Genomic DNA, 24,721 nt, shown 5'->3' with positions numbered 1-24,721 from the left:
GGAGGGAGGAACAGGAGCTCATTCCCTTTGAGCTGGAATGCTCCTGGCTCACTGCCAAGGGAGTGAAAATTCCTCAGAAAAATATTTTGAAAGGTGGTTTTGAAGCCCAAATATGCAAGATAATGAGTGGAGAATGAGATAGCAGAGCTAAAACAAACATCTGTGCTGTCTGTACTGCTGATTAATAAGCACCAATTTCACCCTAATAACTCTGAATTGCAGATGGATTGAAGGCCAGAGGAAGGCCCTGGAGCAGGGAAACCTCCCAAGGTTTGGGATCCCTTACTCACACCAGATCCTTGGTAAGTGACTGACAGCAGCTAAATTAGTACTAATGAATAAGTCATTAATAAGGTGAGCTTTGAACCTTGGTAAACCACTGTTAAAACTTTATTGAATTCCATGAAATTTATTAAACTCTTGTCAAATTATTCTTTTCACTCAATAAAACATTGCTGCTTCTCTCTCTCTGGAGTGAGGTGTATTCCACTCAGCCACAACAGTTTTTCTTTTAAAGCAAAGAATAAAATAAAACTCACCATGGAGATAAAAGTTTATTTCTGCAAGATCTACTTTACAAACTCTACAACCAGGCATTGTTTGTGCTCTTGCTTCCACATAATTCAGAGCATCTCAATTTTCAAGGGAAAAAAAAAAAGAAACCCTTGAAAAAGACAAACTTTTTAGATTCAGAAATTCAAGTTTTTCAGTTTTTAACTTTAAAACCCATGAAGCAACACAAAGATTTAAGTGGAGGTGGTGTGGGTTTCCTTCCCCCATCCCATTTCATCTCTTGGCTGGAAAACTTTACCCTCAAAGCAGGGGCTGGTGCAGGGGAGGTTGTGCCTGTCCCACAAAATCCCAGTGCTTTCTATCTCAGAGAGACAAAAGGCAGACACAGTTAAATATGGGAAGTTTTCCTTTCAAATCCCTGCTCTAAGTCACCTTCCAGACCCTCCAACAAGGCCTTTATTTCAAGCCATTGAAAGTTCTGGATTTTCAATAATGATTACTAGAATTGAAGAGGGAAATTGTCACTTATCAAAATGACCCTGAAAGGCAGGGACTGAATCTTCTTGCTTTACTGTCTAGTACAGCATATGGGAAATATAAACAAGCCTTACTAAGAATTTACACATACATTTTGGGGCTTTTTACATTAATTCAGTCAATTTACAAATAATCACTTCAGGCAGAGAGTTAAAAGTATCATACAAAACACAAGTAAAACCTCCATCTTATTAAAATGGAGAAATTCTCCATGGCAAAATAAAAATATATATGTATGGATATATATATATATACACACAGGTTTGTCTCTGTATTCCAAATATTAAATAAAACACTTTATATTACTTGTTTTGGTTAGCATGAAATGATGAATAATAATAGACAAAAGTCTTTTTTTCTCTAGAAAGATTGAGAAAAGTGTACGTCTGCATCAAAAATAAAAAATAAAATAAGTTGCTTTTAAGAATAAGATACCTGTTTAAAAAAAACACAAAAGTTGTGTTGTTTTCATCAACACAGATGTCTAAACACTTGATTGTTACAGTTTTAAAAGCAAACTGAAAACCTTTTTCCAGTCCCATAAATTTAAAAAAAATAAAGTTCTGTAAAACCAAGTTCATTCATGAAGGGAAAACAGCAGCTGTCACCTCCACCAAAAAAAAAGTATTTTGAGACATTTAGAAAGCAACTTGTATGCTTACATGAACTCTTCTAAAACCAGAGCTGATAATAAAAATAAAATAAATAAAATAAAATGTGGCACAAAAGCTCTCTTTAACTCAATCTTCAAGCTGAAACAGTCAGAGGTGCCAATCCTGACTCTTCCCATTGCCAACAGCCTGGTACTTGCAGGTGATGAGCTGCACCCACTTTCAGCCAGTGAAATCTGCAAATTAGGCATTGCTTTTAGGACTATCAATTAATTAATTCATTAATTCATCATTCTCATCACTGGAGTCAAAAATGTCACTGAGCCTGAAAGCCTGCTGCTGCTGCCTGGCTGCTGAACTGTCAACACTCCTCTGTTTCCCCTCTTCCTCCCTTAACTTTTCTTCAAGGTCTGGGAGTGTCTTTTCATACAGATAATCAATAATTTCTGTGAGAAAAAAGAAAAAAAAGTGGTTTTAATTGGATCTGTAGAGGAACAGCATCACAGATAGAAATTCTGTTGTTGTTAAATGCACAAAATCTCTGTATTGTTCTGATCACAGGAGCTGCAGGGACATCAGGCATAACACAAACGTGCAAAGAGAAATTAAAATACACAGTCTTAAAGCTTTTCAAGCCAAGGTAGTAAAGAGAACAGTTTCATAAGCAATTGCATGAAGAGAACACTGAAAGTTATAAGAAAAATTAGTAAAATAAGCATAAAGTCTAAGACTTTAGCCAATTAGGAAAAAATTGAACCAGAATATATATCCTGTGAAATTCAAGCCAAAGCCTGAAGGAGTACATACAAACAGCTGGCATACTGACCAGAAAAAGTCCTTCTTTTCCAGAGAGGGACAAAAGACACTTTTAGCCTATAAAACTTTGATTGAACATAGTCTCTAGGAACATCTCTGCAAAGAGAAGAGTTCAAAGAATTAGTGGTGCAAGGAACTATCATAAAGCTTAATTGTTACTGAGTTATCCAGTCAAACCCCAGCTTAGATTTAGGTAGAAATGATGGAATTCAAATAATAATTAACTCATAATATCAAATAATAATTTTTCCCATTAGTTGATTAACAGCTACACAACACCCCAGTATTTGGAACATTAAGGGTTTCAGATCTTGGCTTCCTGCTCAGTGCTATGCCAGGATATGCAACTGTAATGTTTCATGTTTCCAAACTGAACATTTCCTCCAGTTGTAAAGGTATCAGAACTTTGATTCCTCTGCTTTCACTGCCCTTTCTATCCATAAAAAGAAAAGAAGGGAGGTTTACCCAATAGCAGTACTGAGCTCATCCCAGTTTACTTCACTGGCATCCTCTGCTTTTGTTTGATACAACCTGGGAATGTGAGACAGAAGCAGTTTGAAAGCAGAACTCAAGACATCATTCAGTGCTCCCAGCTCCCCCAGTCAGGAATTACAGAACATTTTGTCCACAGAAAGAATGATTACAAAACATGCAATCAGGCTGTTCTCACCCTGCCAACTTTTATAAGCACAGCTCAAACAGTGGGAGATAAAAAACATCCCAGGGCTCAGCACTGTACCTTTTAATAAGGGTGATCTTGGTCCTTAATCCATTGGTCCCTCTGAACAACTGCTGCCCTCTGGTCAATTTGCTTGTTAGAATTGAATTCCTTCGAAAACACACAAAAACAAGTTTCTATCATTTCAAGAAATTCCAAGCTGCTGCTGTCACAGAGAGACAGTGTTCTGCCAAGTGACAGGGGGGATTGAAGGGACACAGTCATCAATGGAAAGAATGGTGTTATTTTACTATGAATATTAAGGCAACAAAAAAGTAAAATAATACATTCAATAAAACTATACACTTAACTTTAGCAACAGCAAAAATAAGAGTGCACTAATCATTACTATATGAAAGGATAGTGATTGAGAAAGATACATCACCAATTACTTCAATATTTACTATCATCTAGATCTTGTCACTGGGCAGCCCCATTTCACAGGCAGGACCCTTCCCAACAACTGGAAAATCCTCCAAGTGTGTCCACCTCTAGGTGAGGTCTCCAAATTCACCCCAAAAGTGGGTCCAGCTTTTATGGGCCCCCAATCAGCAAGTCAAAGTGACTTGATTATATTTTTAGCACAGAACACCTGGATGTGATGGCACACTTCCCAACCAGCAGGGGCCCAGGCCTTGGCTGGGACAGTTTCCCCTAAAATACCTAAAAAGAAACTGCTATTCCTGTCAGTTGGGAAAGTTTCTCAAAATGATACATTTCTTGCAGATAACTACACAAGGTTATGTGAAAGTGTCTGAAGCAGCTGGTTTGGTGTTAAACAGCTGGCATAAGAATTTCAATCATCTATTTTTAGCTCAATAAATCTGCTGGTGTTAGTCACAATGCCCAGGGTTCAGCATGTAAGTCAACTCTGCTGCTCAGGCCTCTCACACCAGGCAGAAATCAGGCTTTGCTATCACAGCAAACAGAACTTGCTGCAGCCAGCAAGGAGTTATTTCTCTCACATTCATCTGCAATGCCTCTTTTCTGCTCTACAATCTCTTACCTGTCCTACCAAAGGATCATCATGGTACAAAACACAGGTTTTGCAGAATAAACACACCCCAGTACACATTTTACCATCCCAGTTCAGCCAAGCCCTCACCATTTCTGTTTGCATTGTCTCCAGTATCGACTTCCCACTCTGGCTTCAATCTCAGTCCATGGCAGTGCCTGGTGCAGCTGCTCCCGCTCAATCCACAGCTCTGAGTCTGGCTGCTCCAGGGAGGAAAGGGAATTTGCATTTTCTACTGTCAGTTTTCTCCTCAGCACATCCTTCACTGCACTCATTAACTTCTGGGTCTCCTCCTCTGTCCATGGACCATAGTTAATAGCTAAAATTGAAAAGCCACCAGGTTAAGGTATAATTTATCATGAGTGATTAAGGAAAAAAAGGTAAAAGAGGAAATGTTTCACTTGGCATGATTTTTATTTATAGGAGAACTTCTTAACACATGTCCTAGAAACACTTCTGCATACCAAGCTTGAGAGTTCAGCCCAAACACTAAAGAACAGTTTAATCTCCAGTTGTTCTTTTTAAACCTGGCTGCCAAATTCCTTCTGCCCTCCCCATAAAATCATCTTTTTTAGATGTCAGTTCTGTCAATAAAGAGTCATATTTGTTCCACTTTTTTTCCATTTTCTTTCAGAGATCTTTCTTACCTTTCCACATGAAAATACAATCAGTGGTGTGAAGAAGAGGACCACCACTACAAATCAATTAATTAATTAAAGACCCCACACTTGAAGGACTTTTAGAGTACCTACATTGTACAGTTCAAATAACATTACACAAAATGAATTTTCTTAAAATTCCCTACCTGACTTGATTTCAGAGAATTTCATAGCAACTGAGAGGTTAGAACGGGACATCAACTCAGAAATCTTCTTCCAATCATTGCCATGCAGAGCTTGATACTTCTTTAATTGTTCTTTTTCTTCTTTAGTATACCTGGGTGAGGAAATGGGCACAGCTTCAGCTGTAATTTCAAATAATTTCAATCTCTTAAAGGGCTGTAACATCTGCAGGTGATCAGGGTTAATCATCAAGTCACATTTTAGAACAGAGGAATCAAAAAGGGAAAATGAGTTATCAATTAAGTGCAGTAACTGGCACAAATGGGAGAGAGGATCTTCATTTGAATCCATTTTTAATTTACAAATAATCAACACAGACTGATCTTAGCATTCAGAAATATTTTTAAAGCATTCCCTTACCTTCCTTTATAATTATTTGGGTCAAATATCTTCCTTGCTCGATAATAAATCAGCCTCCAGGGCCGGGGAATGCCCTCAGCTGGAAGGGAAAGGATCATTTTTAACAAACATTTCTAACAGTGGTGAGGCCACAATAAAACAAACCCCAAAACCCAACACCACACATTTTCATGGCCATGCTGCCAACAACAGATTCTTTCCACTCAGCAGCTACAAACTGCATGGGCTGGGTGTGCATTTGATCCAGGTGTGATTAAATTTAACTGGCATGATGCTGAACACGGCCTTAAAGAGAGACATGAGACCAGGCAGGAGCTGAGCAGACCCTGGGTGTCACAGACTGTCCCAAAAGAGAAAAGCAGGCACTGGGGGCAGCAGCAAAAACCAAATTAAAATCCCCAGAGAACAACCCCTGGGAACACACAACCACCTTGGGCAGCAGTGCCCAGCACAGGGGACTGCAAGGCACAGAAATAATGAGACTTTCTGCCAAATCTTCCCAGCCCAGGAGCAAATTCCCAGACTGGAATGAAAGTCAGCATCAGGGAAATGTGCCAATGCAGAGGGAAGGATTGTGTGTCTGAAATAACCACAGAGGAACAAAGCTGTAGTTTGATCCCAGCATTCTGATCCATGACAGGCTGCCCTTTACTCTGCCTTGCCTGAGATGCCACCAAACACACAGAATAAACTCCTGGGGCACTGAGGAGCTCCCCAGCTCTTGGAAAACTGGCATGGCTCAGTTTCCTCCACCTGCCACCTATTTATTTGTAACAATTTCAGACAGGACTTAATCACTCACAGCTGCCATTGGTAACCTTAATTATAGTTCAGCAAATAATGCACTTAAAGCCATAAAGCCCAAATGCAAGTCTGGAAGTCTTTACTGGTCATGACCATATTTTATCTCTAAACTTTTCCTATCTGAGACCAGGTAATAAGAAGAGTGAACTGTGCAGATTATCAACTACACCATGTCAGCACCTTCTTTTCTCACCAAATTTAGCAACATCAGTGCTTTTAACAAAAATTATTTTACAGAATATGCCATGCTATCACCAGCTTGTAGAATGCAACATTCAGCTGTCTGAAAAAGTTAAATACTCACAGATTTTCTCACAAAAATGATGTTCTGTTTTCAGGCGATGGATGGTGTCTTTATCATCTGGATACCTCGAGGTAAACAAAAGTTTTTCAGCACTGTCTATTCCAGTAAGTGCTAAGAACTCTTCAACATTTTTCCTGATTTGTTTATTTTCCTTCTGGGTAAATCTGCCAAACCTGACAGCCATACCTAAAATACAGAAAAGGTTTAAAAAAAAAAAAAAAACAGGTCAGACCTCAAGTACCATCTCTTGCCCATTTCAGGTATCAACAAATTCAGAGGGGAAAAGAGAAAACTGAAAGAGACAAAAACAGCTAGGAATCAGCAATTGACACACAAGTTTGGACTGAAATTTGCCAATGTGGAAGGAGATGCTCCAAAACAGAAACAGAAAAGACATCAATGGAATGAAGTGAACCAGACTGTGGGTGACACAGACATGGCACTGTCCAAACATCAGCACAGCTGCACAGTCCTTCCTCACTGCAAGAGGATTTCAGAGAGCTCACCCTGCTTTTTAAACTCCTTAAACCTCATCAGGTCTCTTCCAGCCATTTTCCTGATTGAACTGTCTGATATATTCTTCACATGAGGAATAAACTCTTCCAGTTCTTGTCTTGCAGTATCCAAATCCATAAATAAACTCGTGACAGAGTCCAGGCCTTCCTCACAATCCACACTGACATCATCATAGGCTGCCAGCTCAGCAAAGGAATTGTTCTGGTGCTCTTCATGTGAGGCCAAGGCTTTTGGTGTCCTGATATTAAAAAAAAGACAAAAAAACCCCAAAATAAAATACACCACTAGAACTCCAAGCTGGAGATGTTGTCAACACCTCTGCCATTAAAAGAATGAACATATTCATTAATTACAGAACAAAAAATACTTCACACATCCACTGCCTTGCATTTCTAACCTTTTAACATAATAATTGTAATTTATTTCCAAATTTCTGTACTTACACTAATCAAGGAGCTTTCTGAAGTTCTGAAAATCCACAAAACTCTCACACATGGGCATGCTGAAGAAATAATCTCTTGCTAGCACTGGCCCACACATTTTTTCCATCTGTCTTTTACTACTGCTCCTGTTTTGTTTTCTAGACACTGCAAAGGCATCAAGAACTACTTACATGAGCATTTATTTGCAGAGAACATTCAATTGTTTAGCTGACCTTACTAGCTGCTTGGTTAAAATGCACATGGTCACTATAAATATCAATTTTAACAAACTAAATCCTTTTCTTTTCCCCCCACTAAATGGGAATTGTTTGTAGCTAAGTTATTTCTATACCTATGGTTTTAAAAGAGGAAAGAGCCTACAATGAAGTGTTCTTAAAAATTGTTGTTGGATCTCCACAAGCAAACTGAGGTTTTAAAGTTGGTCTCCAACATCACAAATGCTGAGTAAATTCAAAGTTTTTCTCTAAAACACACACAAAACAGAATGAAGAAAAACCTGGAGGGCAGAAAACAAAAGGAATGTATTTGGGGAGTGGAGGAAGGAAAAAACCCCACAAAGAAAACCTGAACTTACATCACATCAGAGTCTGAAGAGCTCTCCTCTGTGATATAAGCCCTGCTCTTGTAGGGCTGTTTAGCAGGTGCTGGAGCCCTCCCAGCTGCTTTACTGGGGGTGGAGAAGCCTGCAGGGAGCTCCACGGAGACCTCAGTGCTGGCAGAGGCAGCATCAGAGCCTCCATCCTCCCCTGCAGGGCAAGGCCACCCCCTGTGCTGCCCTGGGGGTGACAGCGGCGCCTCAGCTGCTCCCTCTGTGTCCTCCTGGCCCTCTCTCCTCTTCTTCCTCTTCTTTTTGGGTTTCTCTTTGTGGCCCTTGCTGTGCTCCTCACAGGGAGGCAGCTCACCCAGCTCATCCTCTCCAGGATGCTTCTCTTTCCTCTTCTTCTTGTGCTTTTTAAAATAAACACAATCAGCAGCCTCCTGCTGGCAGTTGTGATTCTCAGAGACACAGCTGCCATCGCTGAGCTCGTGGCTGCTGTCCTTCCTCTTCCTCTTCTTCCTCGGGGAAGCAGCTGCTCCAGTGCCATTGCTGATCTCATGTTCCAGCTTCCCAAAGTATTTATCCAGCAGAGTCTGCTGCTGCTCATTCTTTTTTTTCAGTTTTTTCTTCTTTTCCCTGCCCTCCTCAGCCTGTGCTGCTGCATCTTCAAAGAGCACTAGGGAAGCATGGCCAGGCTCTCCATCTTCCACACTTTCAGCATTTTCGTGGTTGTTGTTGGACTCAATTGGTTTCCTCTTCTTTTTCTTCCTCTTGACAGAATCCTGGACTTGACAATCACCTGCATGTGCTTTATCTTTCATCTTTTTTCTCTAAAGCAAAAGAGAGGAGTTTTAGTGAAGTGTTGTCATTTATACACTGGTTTTGTTTAAAACAAAACACCCCCCCCCCCAAAAAAAAAAAACAACAAAAAGCACAGAACCCACCCAAAACCTTAACAATTTGAACCTCAATTTTATCTTAGACTCTTACTTTTCAATCCAGTTAGTTTTGTAAAGTGCCTAGGAAAAGCTGGTGCCTTCTTTATCAAACAGATGAGCATCACAGCTGTCCCCAGCCTTCAAAGTGCTTTCCTACAACAACAAGAAACACTTTAATAAATATAATAAATATTTAATTTAATAAATATTAGCTTTAATTTTGAATAGCTGAGCAAGGTCTCACTATTATGTTCAACTCAGCTTTCAGCACTGAAACAGCACCAAGCTAAAAGCAACAAAGAAACATGAGACTGATCAGCACTAAACCCCAAATTCTCTGATGAGGAGTGTCTGAGGGGCCGAGCTCAGCCCTGCCGGGAGGATTCGGACACACAGAGAGGGCAGGGAGCATTTTTAGACATCTTCTACACCCAGCACGTACAAAACACTCACCACACAACACCCCGGGGCACGTTTGAAACACGCGCCCTTCAATTTCGCATTCCCAGGGCAGCTCGCACCGCCGGCCGGTCCCGGCCATCCCCTCCCCGCCAGCGAGGGCAACGAGCGGCCCCGAAAGCTCCGCGGGGCTCAAAGCACAGCTCGGCCCTAGGCCCAGACACCGAGAAACCCCGGCTGAGCGCGGCCGGGCCGGACCCCGCCGCTCCGGGGCTACCGAGGGAGGCTCCCCGCGCTCCCGGCAGCCCCGGGCTGTGAAGAGCCCGCGATTCCCCCCGGCCCCGCCGCCCCTCAGCGCTCCCGGTCCCGCCGGGCCTCCCGTTACCTCCACGCGGTGTGCCCCCGCGCCACCGGCTCGCCGCGCCCCGCCCCCGGCCCGTCCGTTCCGCCGGCGGAAGCGGCTCCAGCCGGAGCCATTAGAGCGGCGCACCGCTTGTTGCCTGGAGACGGACGCCGCCGCGCGAGCCGCGAGTTCGGTGGGAGAACCCCCGGCACCGGCACCGGCACCGGCACCGGGCCGTGCAGAGAGCCCGGGATCGGCACCGATACCGGGCCGTGCAGAGACCCGCGGGACCGCCGAAACAGCCCCGGCACCGGGCCGTGCAGAGAACTCGGGATCGGCACCGGCACCGGGCCGTGCAGAGACCCCCGAGATCGGGACCGGCACCGGGGCCTTGCGGAGAACCCCGGGATCGGGACCGGCACCGGCACCGGGGCCTTGCGGAGAACCCCGGGATCGGGACCGGCACCGGCACCGCCAAGACAGCCCCGGCACCGAGACAGCCGAGACTCCCCCTCGACACCCGGATCGGGACCGGGACCGCCCAGAGCCGCCCGGGCCGGTAGCGCCATGGCGAGCGGCAGAGCGGGGCCCCGGCGGCAGCCCATGAGCTTGGCCGAGGCGGGCCCGGGCACGGAGAACGAGCGGCTGGGGCTGGTCCGGCTCAGCATGCTGCAGAACCCGCTCATCATCAAGGTGAGCCCCGCCACCCCCGCGATCCCCTGTCACCACTCCATCGCCATGGCCACCTCCCATCCCACAGCCCCCGGGGAGGATGAGGGGTAACCGAGGGCAGCTCCACAGCAGAAAAGTTTCCCCTTAAAGCCGTTAAATCAGTTTTTTCTACCCCATACTGGTTTATATAACAAGGAAATTGTGTGTCCCCGCTGCTCCTTAACGAGCGGTGTGCAGCCGGTGATGGGCACAGAGCAGGATGGGCTCTCCCTGCCAGGGTTGTCCCGAGTCCCAAGGTTTGGGAAGCACTCAGGGGGAGGGACTGGGATGTCACTGGGGCTGCTCTCCACCCCCAAACACAGCAGAGGGGTCCTGGGGTTTGTGTCACACAGATTGTACCCACCTAGATCACACTGCCTTGGAAGGGGAGCCCAGGGCGGTTTGGAGGAGTCCAAGGAACGCCTGGCACTCCGCACCCTGCTCTGGGACACAAGGTGCTGATGGGTCACAGGCTGGACTCGATGATTTTGGGGGTCTTTTCCACCCTAAGTGAATCTGTAATTCGCATTTTTAAACCTGCTCTGGAGGTTCTGTAGGAGCATTGTGGGGTAGGAGCGTTGTGGGGGTGGGACAACCGGGACGGATGGAGATGAGAGATGTCTGCAGCCAGGTCGTGGAAATTGTGGCTTATTGCAAAGGGCCTGGGTGCAGGGCCCTGCTGGGAGCTGCCAGACACAGCTCGGAGCAGGACTGAGAGAAGAGAGGGGTAGAGAGGGTAAGAGGGCAAGAGAGTAAGGGAGTAAAAAAGGTAAGAGAATAAGAGGGTAAGAGAGTAAAAGGGCAAGAAAGAGAAGTTCCCGTTACAATACAATAAATCTTCCTCTGTGTTGAATATTCTGATTCTCACTCACCAATCTAGTACAAGATACAAATCCTATAGCATTTACATACAGCCTATAACAATCATTACATTCCCATACTGTGTTACATTTTAAACACTACAAGCTCCTCTTTGGACCCCTTCTGCCAAGCTGTAGGGTCTGCTCTGACTCTTGGGCCTGTCTGCAAGCAGAGGGTGTTGTTCCATCAAAAGGGGATCACCTTCAGCTAGCCATGCCATTGTTTCCCATTTGTTCAGTAACTGAGGTATCTCAAAGCTTGCCTTCATTTCAATCTCGCTTATATTCTCAAAATCTTTTGCCAGGCAATCATATTTATAAGGCTTTCCTGTTTCATCTTCCCCATCACTGCTCCCTTCCCAAACTCCCGGCTCGTCTCATTTCGTTATTCCCACTCCCATTTGAGCTGGGCGTGCGGCTCACAAAGCTTTAATCATTTCACCTGGGTCGGTTCGTGCTCCTCGCCCCCCGCCCCGGCCGGGCTGTCCCGGCAGCCGCTGCAGTGCCGCTCTCGGCCGCTGGATGGCGCTCGCGGAACGGCACCGAGCCAGCCCCGAGCCCGCCCGCGCTCCCTCACGGGCCCCGAGCGCTCCCCGAGCCCTTCCCGGCCGCAATTCCGCCTCCCAAACCTCGATTCTCCTCTTAAACCGCGCCTTTCCAGCCGGTTATCGGCTCTTGGGTTCCCTCCGTAATCGCACTGGCACCGGCAGGCTTGGGAGTTGGTAAAATTCGGGAATTTGGAGTGTCACTGGAAATGTGACGCTTTGCAGTGTTTAATTATTTTGTAACTCTAAAAATCTGTTGGGGGATTTTGTCAGGCAGAGAAAAAAAGCAGGCTGTGTATCAGAACTCACTTGCTCAAATCCACACCTTCTGCTTTCTTTCTTTTCTCTGGATCCCCGAAGTTGGATGGGAAGAACTCTTGCAGAGCATCCTGGCACTGGGAATTCTGAGCAATTTTTAATTCATGTTTTAATAAATTAAGAGACGATCTGTATTCCTGCAATCTAGTGAAACTAAACTTGGAGCAAGTTTTAGAAGGAAAAGGTGGTGTTGAATTTCAGTATTCTGGGTGATTTCTGTTTTCTCAAGGCTTCCTTGCAGGAGGGTTTGTGCTGGCAGGGATGTGAGGAGATTTGCATCCACCTGGTGCAATCCTGAGCATGGAGTAAGCAGGGTGATAACAGGGACGCTTTCACTCTTGGAACCAGCAGAAATTGCACTTCAGGGTGGGTTCTGCTGGAGTTTGTGCAGCAAACTTCTGCCTCCCACACTGCCCTTCCTCCTCCTCCTCCTCCTCCTGCTGCTCCCAGCAATCACAAACATCTCTTGGAATTTCCTCCTCCCCAGGACAGCCCTGGGGACTCTGGAGAGGATGGGCAGCCGGTCCCAGCCCTGAAGGACACAGAGATGGTTTAGGAGAAAAGGACAGAAGGTTTGGAGCCAAGTGCAGCTTGGAGGAGTGCTGCTGGCAGCCGAGGGAGGGCATGAGGAGCACACAGCTCCAGCAGCTGCCAGGGAGGGTCTCTGGGCAGCAAATGCACAAAAACCTGAGGCCAGTGGAGATGGACGGGACACTTCGTCCCTGATCCTCCTCCAGATAGCACTTGGACCCCAAAACACTAGTGCAAGTGTGACAAATCTACTCTGCAGCAGCCAAAGGACATCCTTCTTTCTCTTTGAGTTATTTTATGTATGTTCTGATTATGGTATCACACATCCAAACAAGAGCCCTGCCCAGGCTGAGCCTCCTGCCTCAGCTCTGCCCAGCCCCAGCCTCCCCACACAATCTGGCTCTAAAACCATCATCTTCTCACATAAACATTTCTAGGGATGAATGCTCTGTTACTCTGCTAGAATGTATGTTGTGTTTTAATTAATCAAGGAGTTAATTTAGTTATCAGTATGTATTTGCTGGCAGCATTAAACTGAGGAGAGCATTTCATCTACTGATGCCAGTAAAAATCTGAGCAAAGCATTTTTGTTCTGTTTTCACCAGTAAAAGGCTTAGCCAAGCACTTTTCCAGTACAAACTTACTGAAAACTCCTGTGTTACAAAAATAAACCAGCTCTGGGCAGGAAATAAGAGTTTACCACACTTAACCCTTGGAAAGCTCAACACAGACTTCAGAAATAGAGACCCACAGAAGTTTGATTACATTTAGATTAATATCTTCTGTATAATTAAGTTCAAGATATCACTGACCAAGTTCATTGTCACCAGCAAGGAGTTGGATTTACCTTCGTTAATGTGTGAAGGTAAATGGGAAATCCAGCCCCAAAGCATCCCCTTACCTGTTGAGGTGGAGCCAGGGGCCACGCAGGGAGCAGGAACTGCTCTCCAGGAAAAACCCTGAGAAACATCTGGATCATCTTCAGAGCCCCTGCTGCTGCTCCCAACATGGAAAAGTTGTTCCCAAAGTGGCAGTTCTGAGGAGGAAGAGGAGGAGGAGGATGGTGCTGGTGCTCTGCTGGCCAGGAAGGGCTGGCACCAGGTCTGCAGGAGAAGCAGATTTAACAAACAACTGCTGGAATGTGCAGTGTTTATTTTACAAGCTTGTTATTTACATGACAACTGATGCCAGGCTGTCTTTATTGGTCTGAATGCCAGGGCATTTAGGGTTCATTTTCCTAAGCTTTCCTCTACAGCCCCGAGGGCTGGAAATTTTTCTTTTTTTTTTTTCCAAATGAGATTGAACAGAAGCTACAGGATTCAGGCAATAAAATTTCAGCAGTTACGATCTCCAGAGGAGGAATACGCGATCAAAAAAGCACCAAAAACCACAGGAACTGGCACATTGATAGCCTTGGCTTTGGAATTGCCAGCAAAGGAAGGATTAGCCAGGCCAGGAGAGGGAAATGCACTTTTTGGTGGGTGAAGGGGATGAACAGAAGAGCTTTTCCTGGGCTCCCTGTTACCCAAGGGACTCCATTCCCTCTGTGGGTACCAAGTAAAGGCAGAAATCACCCACCACGTTTTTCTTTTTCCTTTCGTGCCTATTAAGCTCCCAATGAAGTATTTCTGAGCTGTCTGACTGTCACAGAGCAAAGCACTGCTGACAATTGTTGCAAAACCATTTTGATTTCTGGAAAGATCCATAGGATGGACACGACAAAAGGAAGTAGCCCATTTTGTCAAACTAAAATTTTGCATGTAGTGAAAAAAAAGAAAAGAAAAAGTTGTAATTAAGCAAGAGACAAAGCTGGACAAGTACATGGTGTGAAAAACAATATTACAACTTTGAGCTGTAAACTGCATCATCACAAATATCTCTTGGAATAGAAATTACTGACAGGGCAGGTTTTCCATCACTCTGAAGCTTTTATTATTGACCTGGACTATGGCTGCAACAGGGCTTTTACATCTGAATGCTGTGCTTCATCTTTGAGCCTTTAACCCTCAGCTTCCTGGGCAATTTGGGTTTTTATTTTTTAACATTCTCTCGAAATCCGCTCATCTCCTTTATCTCTTCTGGCACCAGCCTGAGGAGGAGCCAAGGTGAACTGGGCACGGGTGAGGAATGGGACTGAGAGGAGGAAAATAATTTCCTTTGCACAGAGCACCCTCAGAGCACAGGGAGGTCCCTCTGCTCCCTCAAGGGACCTGGGGCTTCAACCACAGCCAGGATGTGAACCAAGCCCAGCCAAAGTGCTGGGGTAACTCAGGGTTTGGGTAACTCCCCTCAGGTGTTAGCTTTGATGATTTCAGTAACTCAGCTCCCTCCTCTAACCCAAACCTGCTCACAGCTATTTGGGATCAATGCATTTATTGGAAATTTGCAGAAAGCACAGTTCAGTTTCTGTCTCTCACAGAGCCACAAGAACCATGAGATGTATTTGGAATAATGTTGTTTTATTTGGTGTTAATTATTCTCTTTACCTCAAATCACTGCATGTGCTGAACATCCTGCCTTCTGTGCTTGCTGCTCGGGGACACTGAGGTTTAATTAGTGTTTATGCAGCATTTTGTGTGCTTATTGCTGTTATTATTATATCACAAGTACTATTATATTTTTGCAATCTAAGTTGAGTGTTGTGCTTTTAAAAATGTATTCTGAGATGGCTTTGCAGTGCCTCAATAATTCATTAGAGAAACAAACTAATGAAGGGCTGGTTAGTCAAATAATCATTAGGTTTGGTTCTGAGCTTTTCTTCCAATGCTCTGACTTCTAAGGGTTTTCTTCTCAGCATGAACTCATTTAAGATTTTAAATGAATTATTTGGTACACTAAAAATTAAACTCCTTATGAGCTTTAGTGCCCTCCCATATTTTGCACAGGCACTGCTGAAATAAATAAGGTATTTCCAAGAGGCAAGTAAACATTCTGCACGAATGAAAGTAGTGGGTTTTTCCTCCTGAACACAGGCTCCAAAGTGCCAGCTGTGACTCAGCAGGCAGAGGGACAGCCCCAGCAGCACGGGCCTGGGGAGCTGCTCACTCCCAAGATCCACAGGCAGGATGTAAAATCAAGCAAAAGGGCATTTTGATCCTTTATGTGAACAAAACAATGCAAATTGGTGAGACTAATAAGCCCAGAAACATTACAAGGTGAATGCCTTTTATGTTTGTGAAAATCTTCTATGTTTATTTGTCTAATACAATGGAAATAAAGCTTCAAAGGCTCTTTGATTTAAAAGTGCATTATTGAAGTCAGCCAGCACAATAATAATGGTTAGACCAAATTGTTGCATTGTGACCCTAATAGCAGTGCTGGCAGAGCAGAGAACATTTGTACAGCCTCTTGCCCGAGTTGGTGGGGATGTAAAAACAAAAATTAAGCCAAAGGATGAGAGGATGTAGGCAGGATAGGGAAAAAACTAAAATGAAATGGGTCACAAATGCATCCATACATTCACAGTGCACCCAGAGCTGCTGCAGGCTATAAATTTTTATGACGAACCTAAAACTCAGGCTTTATTCTCTGAAAGATTTAAGAAACTTTGGGGGAGAGCCACTGCCTGTTTTAGTGCTGCCCCCAAACCACACCAAGCCAAGAGATGATTTTCAGGCTAATTCAAATTGAAGACAACGCAGAGAAAGTCAGGGATACCCCAAATCCCACTGAGGTGTCCTTAACCCACCAACCTTGCTCCAGGGACACCAAACCCAGCAGCAGCACCAGAGAGCAGCTAAAACTTGTAACAGCACAGGAATATCTCTGCCCTCCTTCCTCTCCAACCTCAGCTTCCCACTCCAACACCAACAAAAATTCTCCTTCTCTGGAAGGGGCACCACAAAGTGCCCTGAGTAAAGCTGGAGGGGGTTCAGTGAGGACAGTGCTGGACAGGAGGGCGTTGGGCAGGCAAATAGTTGGTGAAAGGTGAAAAACTCTTTATTTTTAAACCTTTCACACAATAATTCTCTTTTTTTGAGTGCAGAATGTAGAGCAAAGAGAGCAGTTGTGAGCAGGCACAGAGAGCAGCGTTTTCAGCTTCTGATTTTTGGGAGTTTTCAGCTCCTGATTTTTGGGAGTTTTTAGCCACACTTTCCCCAAGGGCAGATTGCTTTCCATGCAAATTCTTAGAGATGCTCTTATGCCTAATTATTGGATTTCAGAAGCTTTTGTCATCTTGCAGGGATTGTTTTGTTCTTGCTTGGCTGCTCGCGTTGTACAGATTAGGCAGAACCTGCATTTCTGAGAATATTTTCTTTTTTCGCCATTTGTACTTGATAAAATAAATTACACTGACTTTCTCACATTTATTTGAAGTAGCAAAGATAAATGCAAGTGGGATCTACTACTAGATTTCCAGCAACAGCCTTTAAGAAAACTTCAATATCAAGGGAAATATCTCTAGTTTGATTTGTTTAAGCAAACCAACACGAGGTTTGTGCCTAAAAATCTTACAAGTGAAACCTGATTAAAAATAATAGCGTAACTCCCAGGCTGGGGGGATAAAAAAACCCTCAAAGCAAACACAGTGAACCTTGCATTGCTCCATAAAGAGCAAACCAGCCTGAAAAATAACACTGGTTTTAATCAGGAGCTTTGGCTTGCTCGCCCAGGTAGAAGAGCCCCTTTGTTTGCAGCTTTTCAACTTCCCGACTTATTTGCTGTCTCCATCACCCTCCTGGTAGCTCCCAGGGGATTCCAGTGGGATGATCAGGACTGTAACTCCATTAATTACCACGTATTACAGTGTGTTAAAGCCTTCAGACAAGCAGAAATGCAACTTTCCCTGCACGGGGGGCTGGCTGCATTTGTCATCCCTGCTCTGCTCCCGGTGCCATCCCACCTCTGCCTCCAAAATCAGGCAGCTAAAATTGTTCCCAGCTTAGCCCCAGCCCTGAAAAGCACAGTCCCAGCTCCCACTGGCAGTTAGTTAGCATTTAGATAGGCTGGGACGGGGCTCTGTACAATAGGCATCAAAGCTGAACTCTTGGTGCAGCGAGAGGGATTAATTTCTTTAACCAACATGCCTGATCTGGCCTATCTCATTACCCTGCCTTGTCAGTGTCGATGTTAGATTTGATTGAAGATTATACCATTTAGGCCTTTCCCCTGCTTTCCACAGAAATCAGCCCTATTGAATTGCACATTCTTCCATGGGCCCCTGTCAATACTCAGTGGCCTGAGCCTCTAATTCTGCTTCATTTAAACTTCATCAACTTTTCCAATCAAGTGGAAGGATCTGAAATAGGCTCCGTAAGCAGAAAGGGCCTTTTTCCTTTTGTCAGATAATTTATTCTGTTTTCTCTTTCTCTCCCCCTCGCTTCCCCACCTCTTTTTCTTTTTCTTCTTTTCGCTCCCTTTCCCTGATGCTGAAAATGAGATTACAGTATTTAAATGACTATGATAATCAATCGGGGGACCTTGAGCAGAGATTGAGGTTAATTTTTCTTAGCAGAACAAAGAAGCGTGATGCCATGGGGGATTTGAAGGTGCAATCTGTGTTTCATGCTTGTATTCCTGCTCCCCCCCACCCCAAAACTGCAGTTTTAGGAGTCTTTTCTTGTTACTAACTATGCAGTTGTTGTGATTTTTAAGAGGAGAGGAGAAATGTAATTTCGGGGCTGATAAATAGCTAACAGCCTTCAATCACCGATTTTAATAGGAAAAAAACAATTCACTTACATGGAGAGACTGCAGATCTAATGAAAGTGTTATCATTACCTTATTTATTTTTAAATATACTTAGAATAATTTTCTGCAGTTGTAGGAATAGTCCTTCCAGCCTGCACAGCAGAGTTGTGAACTTTTAACTGAATACTCCTTTTACTCAGCCACTCTTCGTACTTAGCAGCTTTCTTGGCTGCTTGGAAAAAAGTTGATGCTTTTGTCATGATTTTGCTAATCAGAAATGGAATCGCTTATGTTCATCTCAGAAGCTGCCTGGAAATGGCTTGTTAAGTCTTTAGATGATGTATTTTTGGTTGTAACACGCCAGCATTCGCTCACCTGGATCTTTCCCATTCCCTGCTCTGGAAGAGAGAAAGAGAAAAATATGCATTTCTTTGCTTCCATCCCAGCTGTCTTGTCAGTGCTGTTTTACATGCTGCCACCCAATGTTATCTTTTATTTGTGTCAGGAGAGAGGATTTGACAAGTTCAGTATACAATGTTCATTTGGCAAGGCAAATTTTTCATACCAATTTTGAGTAGAAAATGAAACCATCTTTCAACACAACGAGCGACATCATTTTTGGACAGACTTATTATGAGAAGAAGAATTGCAAAACTTTATTTCCCTGCACGATGCAGGAGAAAAACAAACCAGGAAACGAGACATTTAAACAAACAAACAAAAAAACCAAACACGTATGAATGTTTGAGGCCATCAGTTTGTTTTAGAAATAAAAAATAACCACCAGCTGCTGTCAGGTAGCTGTGGCCTCCTTTTTGTTAATCAGATGCTGCTGAATTTGGTTGCATCATAATGTAGCTTTGTTTCAAACCTTTTAAGCTCTCAGATAACTGGGGAAGGCAGACCAGGTTGACTTTAGAAGTTTTTTCAGATTTTGCCAAGCAAAACAACATTGGAGGTTTGGGAAGGGGCTCAGGGCTTGAGAGAGGGAGGGTCCAGGGGCATTTCAAAGGGCTCTAAGTACCCAAATTTAACTTCTGGCAGTACTAAATACTCTGAACAAGCCAATTAATGGAAAAATCTCATTGTAAGTTGTGCTGTCCCATGTGTGTCACAGCAGGATCCTTGGGGATGAGGGTTTGTGTCTGACAGCCCCCCCAGCACAAAGAGATTCTATGGCCAGGGCTGGCTGTGCCACTGCAGAGTGAGGGCCCAGGACCCTTAAATGGATATTGCCTGAGGAACACCATGCATTAAAAAGGGCTGTCAAAGCTTCACTGGGTGACAAATTCATTTTAGCCCCCAGGACCCTGCAGGGTTGGGAGGTGCAGCCTGAGAGCTGTGTGGGATTGGGCTGAATATCGTCCATGTCCTCAGCCTCTGGTGGGAATTGTTGTTCAGCTTTGCCCCTCTGGGAATTTGACCCCCAAAAAGCAGCAGCAGCCCCAAAATGTTCAGCCCCATAGATGTGGAAGGAGCTGTGTGTGCTTCAGGCAGTGTTTTGCTCTAAGAGTTTTTTCTCTGTGAATTTTACCCCCCAAAAATCAGCAGCAGCAGCCCCAAAATGTTCAGCCCCACAGACATGGAAAGAGCTGTTCATATTTCAGGCAATGTTTTGCTCTAAGAGTTTTCTCTGTGAATTTTACCCCTCAAAAAAGCAGCAGCAGCCCCAAAATGTTCAGCCCCACAAACATGGAAGGAGCTGTTCATATTTCAGGCAGTGTTTTGCTCTAAGAGTTTTTTCTCTGTGAATTTTATCCCCCAAAAAAGCAGCAGCAGCCCCAAAATGTTCAGCCCCACAAACATGGAAAGAGCTGTGTGTGTTACAGGCAGTGTTTTGCTCTAAGAGTTTTCTCTGTGAATTTTACCCCCCAAAAACCAAAATGTTCAGCCCCATAGATGTGGAAGGAGCTGTGTGTGTTATATGCAGTGTTTTGCTCTGAGTTTTTTCTCTGTGAATTTTACCCCCCAAAAACCAAAATGTTCAGCCCCACAAACATGGAAGGCGCTGTGTGTGTTACAGGCAGTGTTTTGCTCTAAGAGTTTTCTCTCTTTAAGCAAATGTTGACTCACCAAGGGGAAATTAAAACTCCATTAGACATTGCCACACTGCAGAACAGACCCCATTACAGTGGTTGAGCTGCAATTAATTGGTTTCCTCAGATATCACTTAATTCTGGGATGGCACGGAGAGATGGGAAGGACAAGGCTGATCTAAACAATAATTTCCTAAAATAACATAATCTAAATAAACTAATGAAGTGATTACATAGTTATTAATCTAATATGAAGAAGAGTCAGAAGAAAATATTGGGTATATAACAATTTAGAAAGAACAGTAGAGTTAATACCATTCTGGTTAGACTCATCATGAGGCAATCAGCATTTGTGCTTAGGGATGGATGCTGGTTTTGCAGATTAATTATATTTTGAGCTAAAAGCTGCCATTTCAAAGTGCTTTTTTTGGTCTGTTGTTCATACTCAACTTTTCAACACCCAGATGGAAGAGACCACTGCATGTGAGGCACTACAGGTTTGGGGTTGTTTTGTTTTTTAAGTAAAGTTAATTTTGGATTAAGAAATGTAAAGCAAAACAACCATAAAAACAGACTCCCTTGTGTGCAGATAGAATAATCAGCAATTTGAAAATATTGTGGCCCAAGGAGGGCTCTCACAGGCAGTCCCTGTGCAGAGAGGCAATGGGGAGCTGCATGCTGGGGGTGCCTTGGGTGCTTTGGGGGTCCCCAGGGCCAGGCAGGGTCCCCCCAGCCTGGGGCCATCCCCACAGAGCTCCTCTGAGCATCAGCAGGGTAGAGAAAGTATTTGGCTTCAGGAGAATAAATAACTAGGCCTTATAAGTCATTAAAAATGTATTACAAGAAAAATACAGCGCAGCTATAAATAGGAAACAAAGCAGCTCCTATATAAACTTTTACAATTGCTGCTACTCTGACTGTTTTTCACTGTCTGGTTGTAAGTGAGTTTAGCATCTGTGATCTCTGGGGGCTGCAGCTCTCCTGGCAGTGCTGTGGCCTCTGCAGGGCTCCCCCAGCTTGGGAGATGAGTTTGGGTGACAGGAGCTCAGGAGTGACTGCTCAGCCTGGCTGAGACCCTGGTCAGTCCCAAACTGGAACTGCAGTTCCCTCCCTTCTCTTTCTTTAAATATTTCAATGTGTATTTGTGACAGTCTGACATCAGTTACTTCCGTAAAAATATCACCTGTCCCTCCACAGATCCAGACCTTGATATGAAATAAACTCCATACAGCAAGGCATTAATCATTCAGGGATGCATCATTACTGTCTCCCTTTTGGTTATTACTTAAAATAGTTCACATAGGTAACATCAAGCACTCCGAATAATTTTTAAACCTTTGTGAAGGAACAGACATGGCTTTTGAAGAAGCCAGTATTATCTCCACGTTGTGCTCAGCTGAAGTCAGGGTGAGTTTGTTTTCAGGGCAGATGAAGTGCACTTTGTGCTTTCACACTTCAGGGTTAAAGAGTTTTTGTCATCTGGTCTGATTTTATTTTTGTCATGTCAAGCAATAAAGTGGAAGAATTTGGTGACTGATACACCTTAATGCAAAGATGTATTAACTTTACTCTGCTTTACCACAGCAAAGAAAGTACCTCAAAAATACCTCAAATTTCAACTAAATTCAGCTGTGTGATGCTCTGACTTTGAAAAATCAAATCCTGACTGTGACCCCACCATAAATGCTCCACCACAGAGTATTCTCAGCACTGAAACTCCCACATGTACCTAATGGGGTGTTCCAAGGGAAGGACTGAGCTGCCTTGGCTGGACAGTGATGAACAATTAGAGGTTTCAGGACCCAGGTGTAATGAAGAATCCACAGTTAAATATTCAGGTCAGGGAAAGTAGGCCACAGATCTAAATGGTGAATCCTAATAATCCTAATGGAATCCTAATAACCCTAACAGAGTCGTGGAGGAGGACATTTTGTGCAGCTCACATCTTAAGAAATGTGATGTTTTCCTGTCTGAGAGATCTTGGGCTGCATCAAATCCCTGATTGCAATGTGGTGGCTCCAACTTGTTTGAAAATAAAAATGAGCACTGTTAGTGGGGTCACTCACACCTTTGTGGGTGTGGGGGAGAGCAAATGGGCTCTTCAGGATATGCACCCTCAGATGTGGAAACTGCTGGCTGGAAATGCTGGCTGAGGGTTTCTTAAAGAGCAGACCCATTGGGTTAATTTCTACAAAAACATGAAATTCTGCAAGCGATAACTGGAAAAAGCAATTTCCTTTCTATTAAGTGTGGGCTCTCGCTTTGTTTTCCTCCTAAACTCTCAAAATCCTCTTTTCTAAAACACTCCCCCAGCCTCCTCCAGCTGGGGTCTCCTTGCTCACCCCCTCCTGCAAGGCTGTCAGCATCCCACAGTCCCTTTAATTTTGGAATTTAACAAGTAATTCTAAATTGGGATGCTGGAAAAGCTGTGATCGTATCTACCACGTCTATCCTATCAGATGTGGTTCTGTGCTTTCCCTGCCCTGAAAACAAAGGGGAAGAGAGTTGAACACATGGTATCCTCAACTAGAAAGGACTTTGCTGTAAGAGGATATTGAGTTGTTTTGTAAAGCCCAATATTACGCTTGAATTATGCCTGAATAAGGAGAAAGGACATTGTTAAAGAGCCCTAAACATTGACCATAGTGGATCTTCTTTCTTCCAAGCCCTTCAGCAGCGTTGTTTTTGGCTGGTAATGATTTGGTATTGTATTTATAAGCCGTCAGGGTAATCCAGAGAGCAGCAGGAGGGGCAGTTGCCTTAAATAAAGCTTTACAATGCTGCTAATTAAAATGATCCTTCCTCTCCCTGTGATGACTAATGAGACAGAAAGAAGAACCAGGGAGGGTTAATGAAAATGTTGCTGTGAGATTCCCTATTTTTAATTGGTCTTTGTAATGTTTTAATCTTCTTTATGGCGTGGGGGTGGAAATGGAGAAATTTTCTTTTACCTTTCTTGCACCGTGTAGCACGTGGCATTTGAAACATCCAGTTCTAGCTTTGTATCAGGAGTCTGTAACCACAGCTTTGAGGCAGAGTGTAGCCTTGAGATGGAAGAAGCAATTTCAGACTTAACTGAGACCAGAAAGAAGAAATGTGAGAGCTGGTTTTAAGCTCAAGCTTCCAAAGGGAGCTCCAAGGGAGCATCCGTACCCTGAGGACTGGGGCTAAGATCTATTGTGAAGGATTGGCACTGATGCTCAATAGTATTTACAGCTTTAGGTCATGATGCTCTGTTAAATGCAATATTTATCCCATGAGCATGTCACAGTTCACCTCAGATGTCAAGAATTCAATTAATATTCTATTTAATAGAACACACCATGACCTAACCTTTTAATACTCTTAGTGCGTCTGAGCCCTCCTTATTAGTGTCACTTTCCAACTTTCCTTCTCAGCTGATGCATCTCACAACAACTGGGATGGGGAAATTGGGAGCAGGGGGAGAGGGGAAGAGATTTAAATTACTTTTGGACCTCACTGTGAGGATTCAGCAGCTTTATCCTCTGTAAAACCTGACTCCCAGGGGTTCAGCACACCCTGCTTTCCCCATTTTCAAGGGTTGACTTTCTGCAAGTTCCAACTTTGTGTCGATTCAAGCCCACAAAAGGCACTGCCAAATTTTTCATGGTTTGAGCTGATCCAGTTTCAAACAGCATTGCCCCTGCCTCACATCACATTATCGAGCTGGGGATCAGGGGGAAGCATTCATGTGAGCAACACCTGCAGGATTCAATCTCTGCCTTCAGATTTTGTCTGTGCGCTCTGGGGGTGAGTTGTAAAGACCCTGGGACTGGGAAATCAGCGCTGCAGAGATTTCCCTGTCTCAGGAAGTGAGATCCCTTGGATGCACCATGATTTTACAGATCAGAATGGAAAATTAGAGGGCTCCTTCAATGAGCAAACAAGGCAGCCCAGTTCCAATGTTTGTGGTGGAAATCAGAGTTTCAGAAGCAGCTTTTGCCATCCTTGTGTCACCTCTAATGAGCTACCAGCAGAAAGCCATAAAAACCAGTAAATTGTGTGTTTTCAGATCAGATGAATTAGAAGACAGGCTTAGTAATCTGGTGGGATTTATAGCAAGCTTTTTTAAAGAACAGAATTAATTTTAAAAACTCCTAATTGGGATCTGCTTCAGGCTGATATTTTCCTGTGCGAGACCTGCGTGACACATTAGAAATGGAAAGAGCTTGAAAGCAAATAAGTGTTTTAAATTACTCTGTGCTGTTGTAGCCTTTATATTTTGAGAAGAATTAAACAGCAAAGTGTTTTTTGAAGGCAGGAGTTGCCTGCCTTGAGGCAGGAGGGCAGGATGGGTTTAGCACAGAGAACACCTGGGAGGGGGCCACGCTATTACCACCCCTGTGATTTCAGCAAGATTTGTTGGGAAGA

The 24,721-nt window shown here is 44.0% G+C and overlaps 2 protein-coding genes across 3 annotated transcripts in view; one reads left to right on the top strand and one right to left on the bottom strand.

Annotated features, from left to right (window-relative positions):
• Positions 1–372: 372 nt before the first annotated feature.
• Positions 373–9,783, bottom strand: TTF1 (transcription termination factor 1). 2 transcript variants are annotated; one of them, XM_064727835.1, is made up of 12 exons: positions 9,740–9,783; positions 9,008–9,108; positions 8,054–8,847; positions 7,027–7,274; positions 6,521–6,706; positions 5,413–5,491; positions 5,016–5,146; positions 4,301–4,529; positions 3,217–3,306; positions 2,943–3,008; positions 2,488–2,573; positions 373–2,107 (listed from the first exon to the last, which is right to left on the bottom strand). In XM_064727835.1, the coding sequence occupies exons 3-12, from the start codon at positions 8,836–8,838 to the stop codon at positions 1,935–1,937; spliced, it is 2,073 nt and encodes a 690-aa protein (XP_064583905.1). In that variant the 5' UTR covers positions 8,839–8,847; positions 9,008–9,108; positions 9,740–9,783; the 3' UTR covers positions 373–1,934. The 2 variants fall into 2 exon arrangements, with proteins under 2 accessions (XP_064583905.1, XP_064583906.1); XM_064727836.1 differs by lacking the exon at positions 9,740–9,783 and adding an exon at positions 9,409–9,692.
• A 137-nt stretch (positions 9,784–9,920) lies between these two features.
• CFAP77 (cilia and flagella associated protein 77) overlaps positions 9,921–24,721 on the top strand; it is a 58,696-nt gene continuing 43,895 nt past the window's right edge. Inside the window, exon 1 of the mRNA XM_064727837.1 lies at positions 9,921–10,390. Within this exon, the coding sequence (XP_064583907.1) occupies positions 10,265–10,390 (126 nt within the window). The 5' untranslated portion in view covers positions 9,921–10,264. The remainder of the gene's footprint in view (positions 10,391–24,721) is intronic.

The sequence above is a fragment of the Zonotrichia leucophrys genome, chromosome 17 (assembly GCF_028769735.1).
Source record: "Zonotrichia leucophrys gambelii isolate GWCS_2022_RI chromosome 17, RI_Zleu_2.0, whole genome shotgun sequence".
NCBI lineage: Eukaryota > Metazoa > Chordata > Aves > Passeriformes > Passerellidae > Zonotrichia > Zonotrichia leucophrys.
This window is presented reverse-complemented; position numbering and strand designations above follow the sequence as displayed.

Excerpts from the sequence above, each read along its gene's own strand:
- TTF1 (XM_064727835.1), bottom strand. The coding sequence starts at position 8,838 with ATGAAAGATAAAGCACATGCAGGTGATTGTCAAGTCCAGGATTCTGTC. Across the intron at positions 6,707-7,026 it reads TAAGGAGTTTAAAAAGCAGG|GTATGGCTGTCAGGTTTGGC; the intron begins GTGAGCTCTCTG and ends TCTGTATTTTAG. Across the intron at positions 5,147-5,412 it reads CCAAATAATTATAAAGGAAG|GTATACTAAAGAAGAAAAAG; the intron begins GTAAGGGAATGC and ends TTCCTCACCCAG.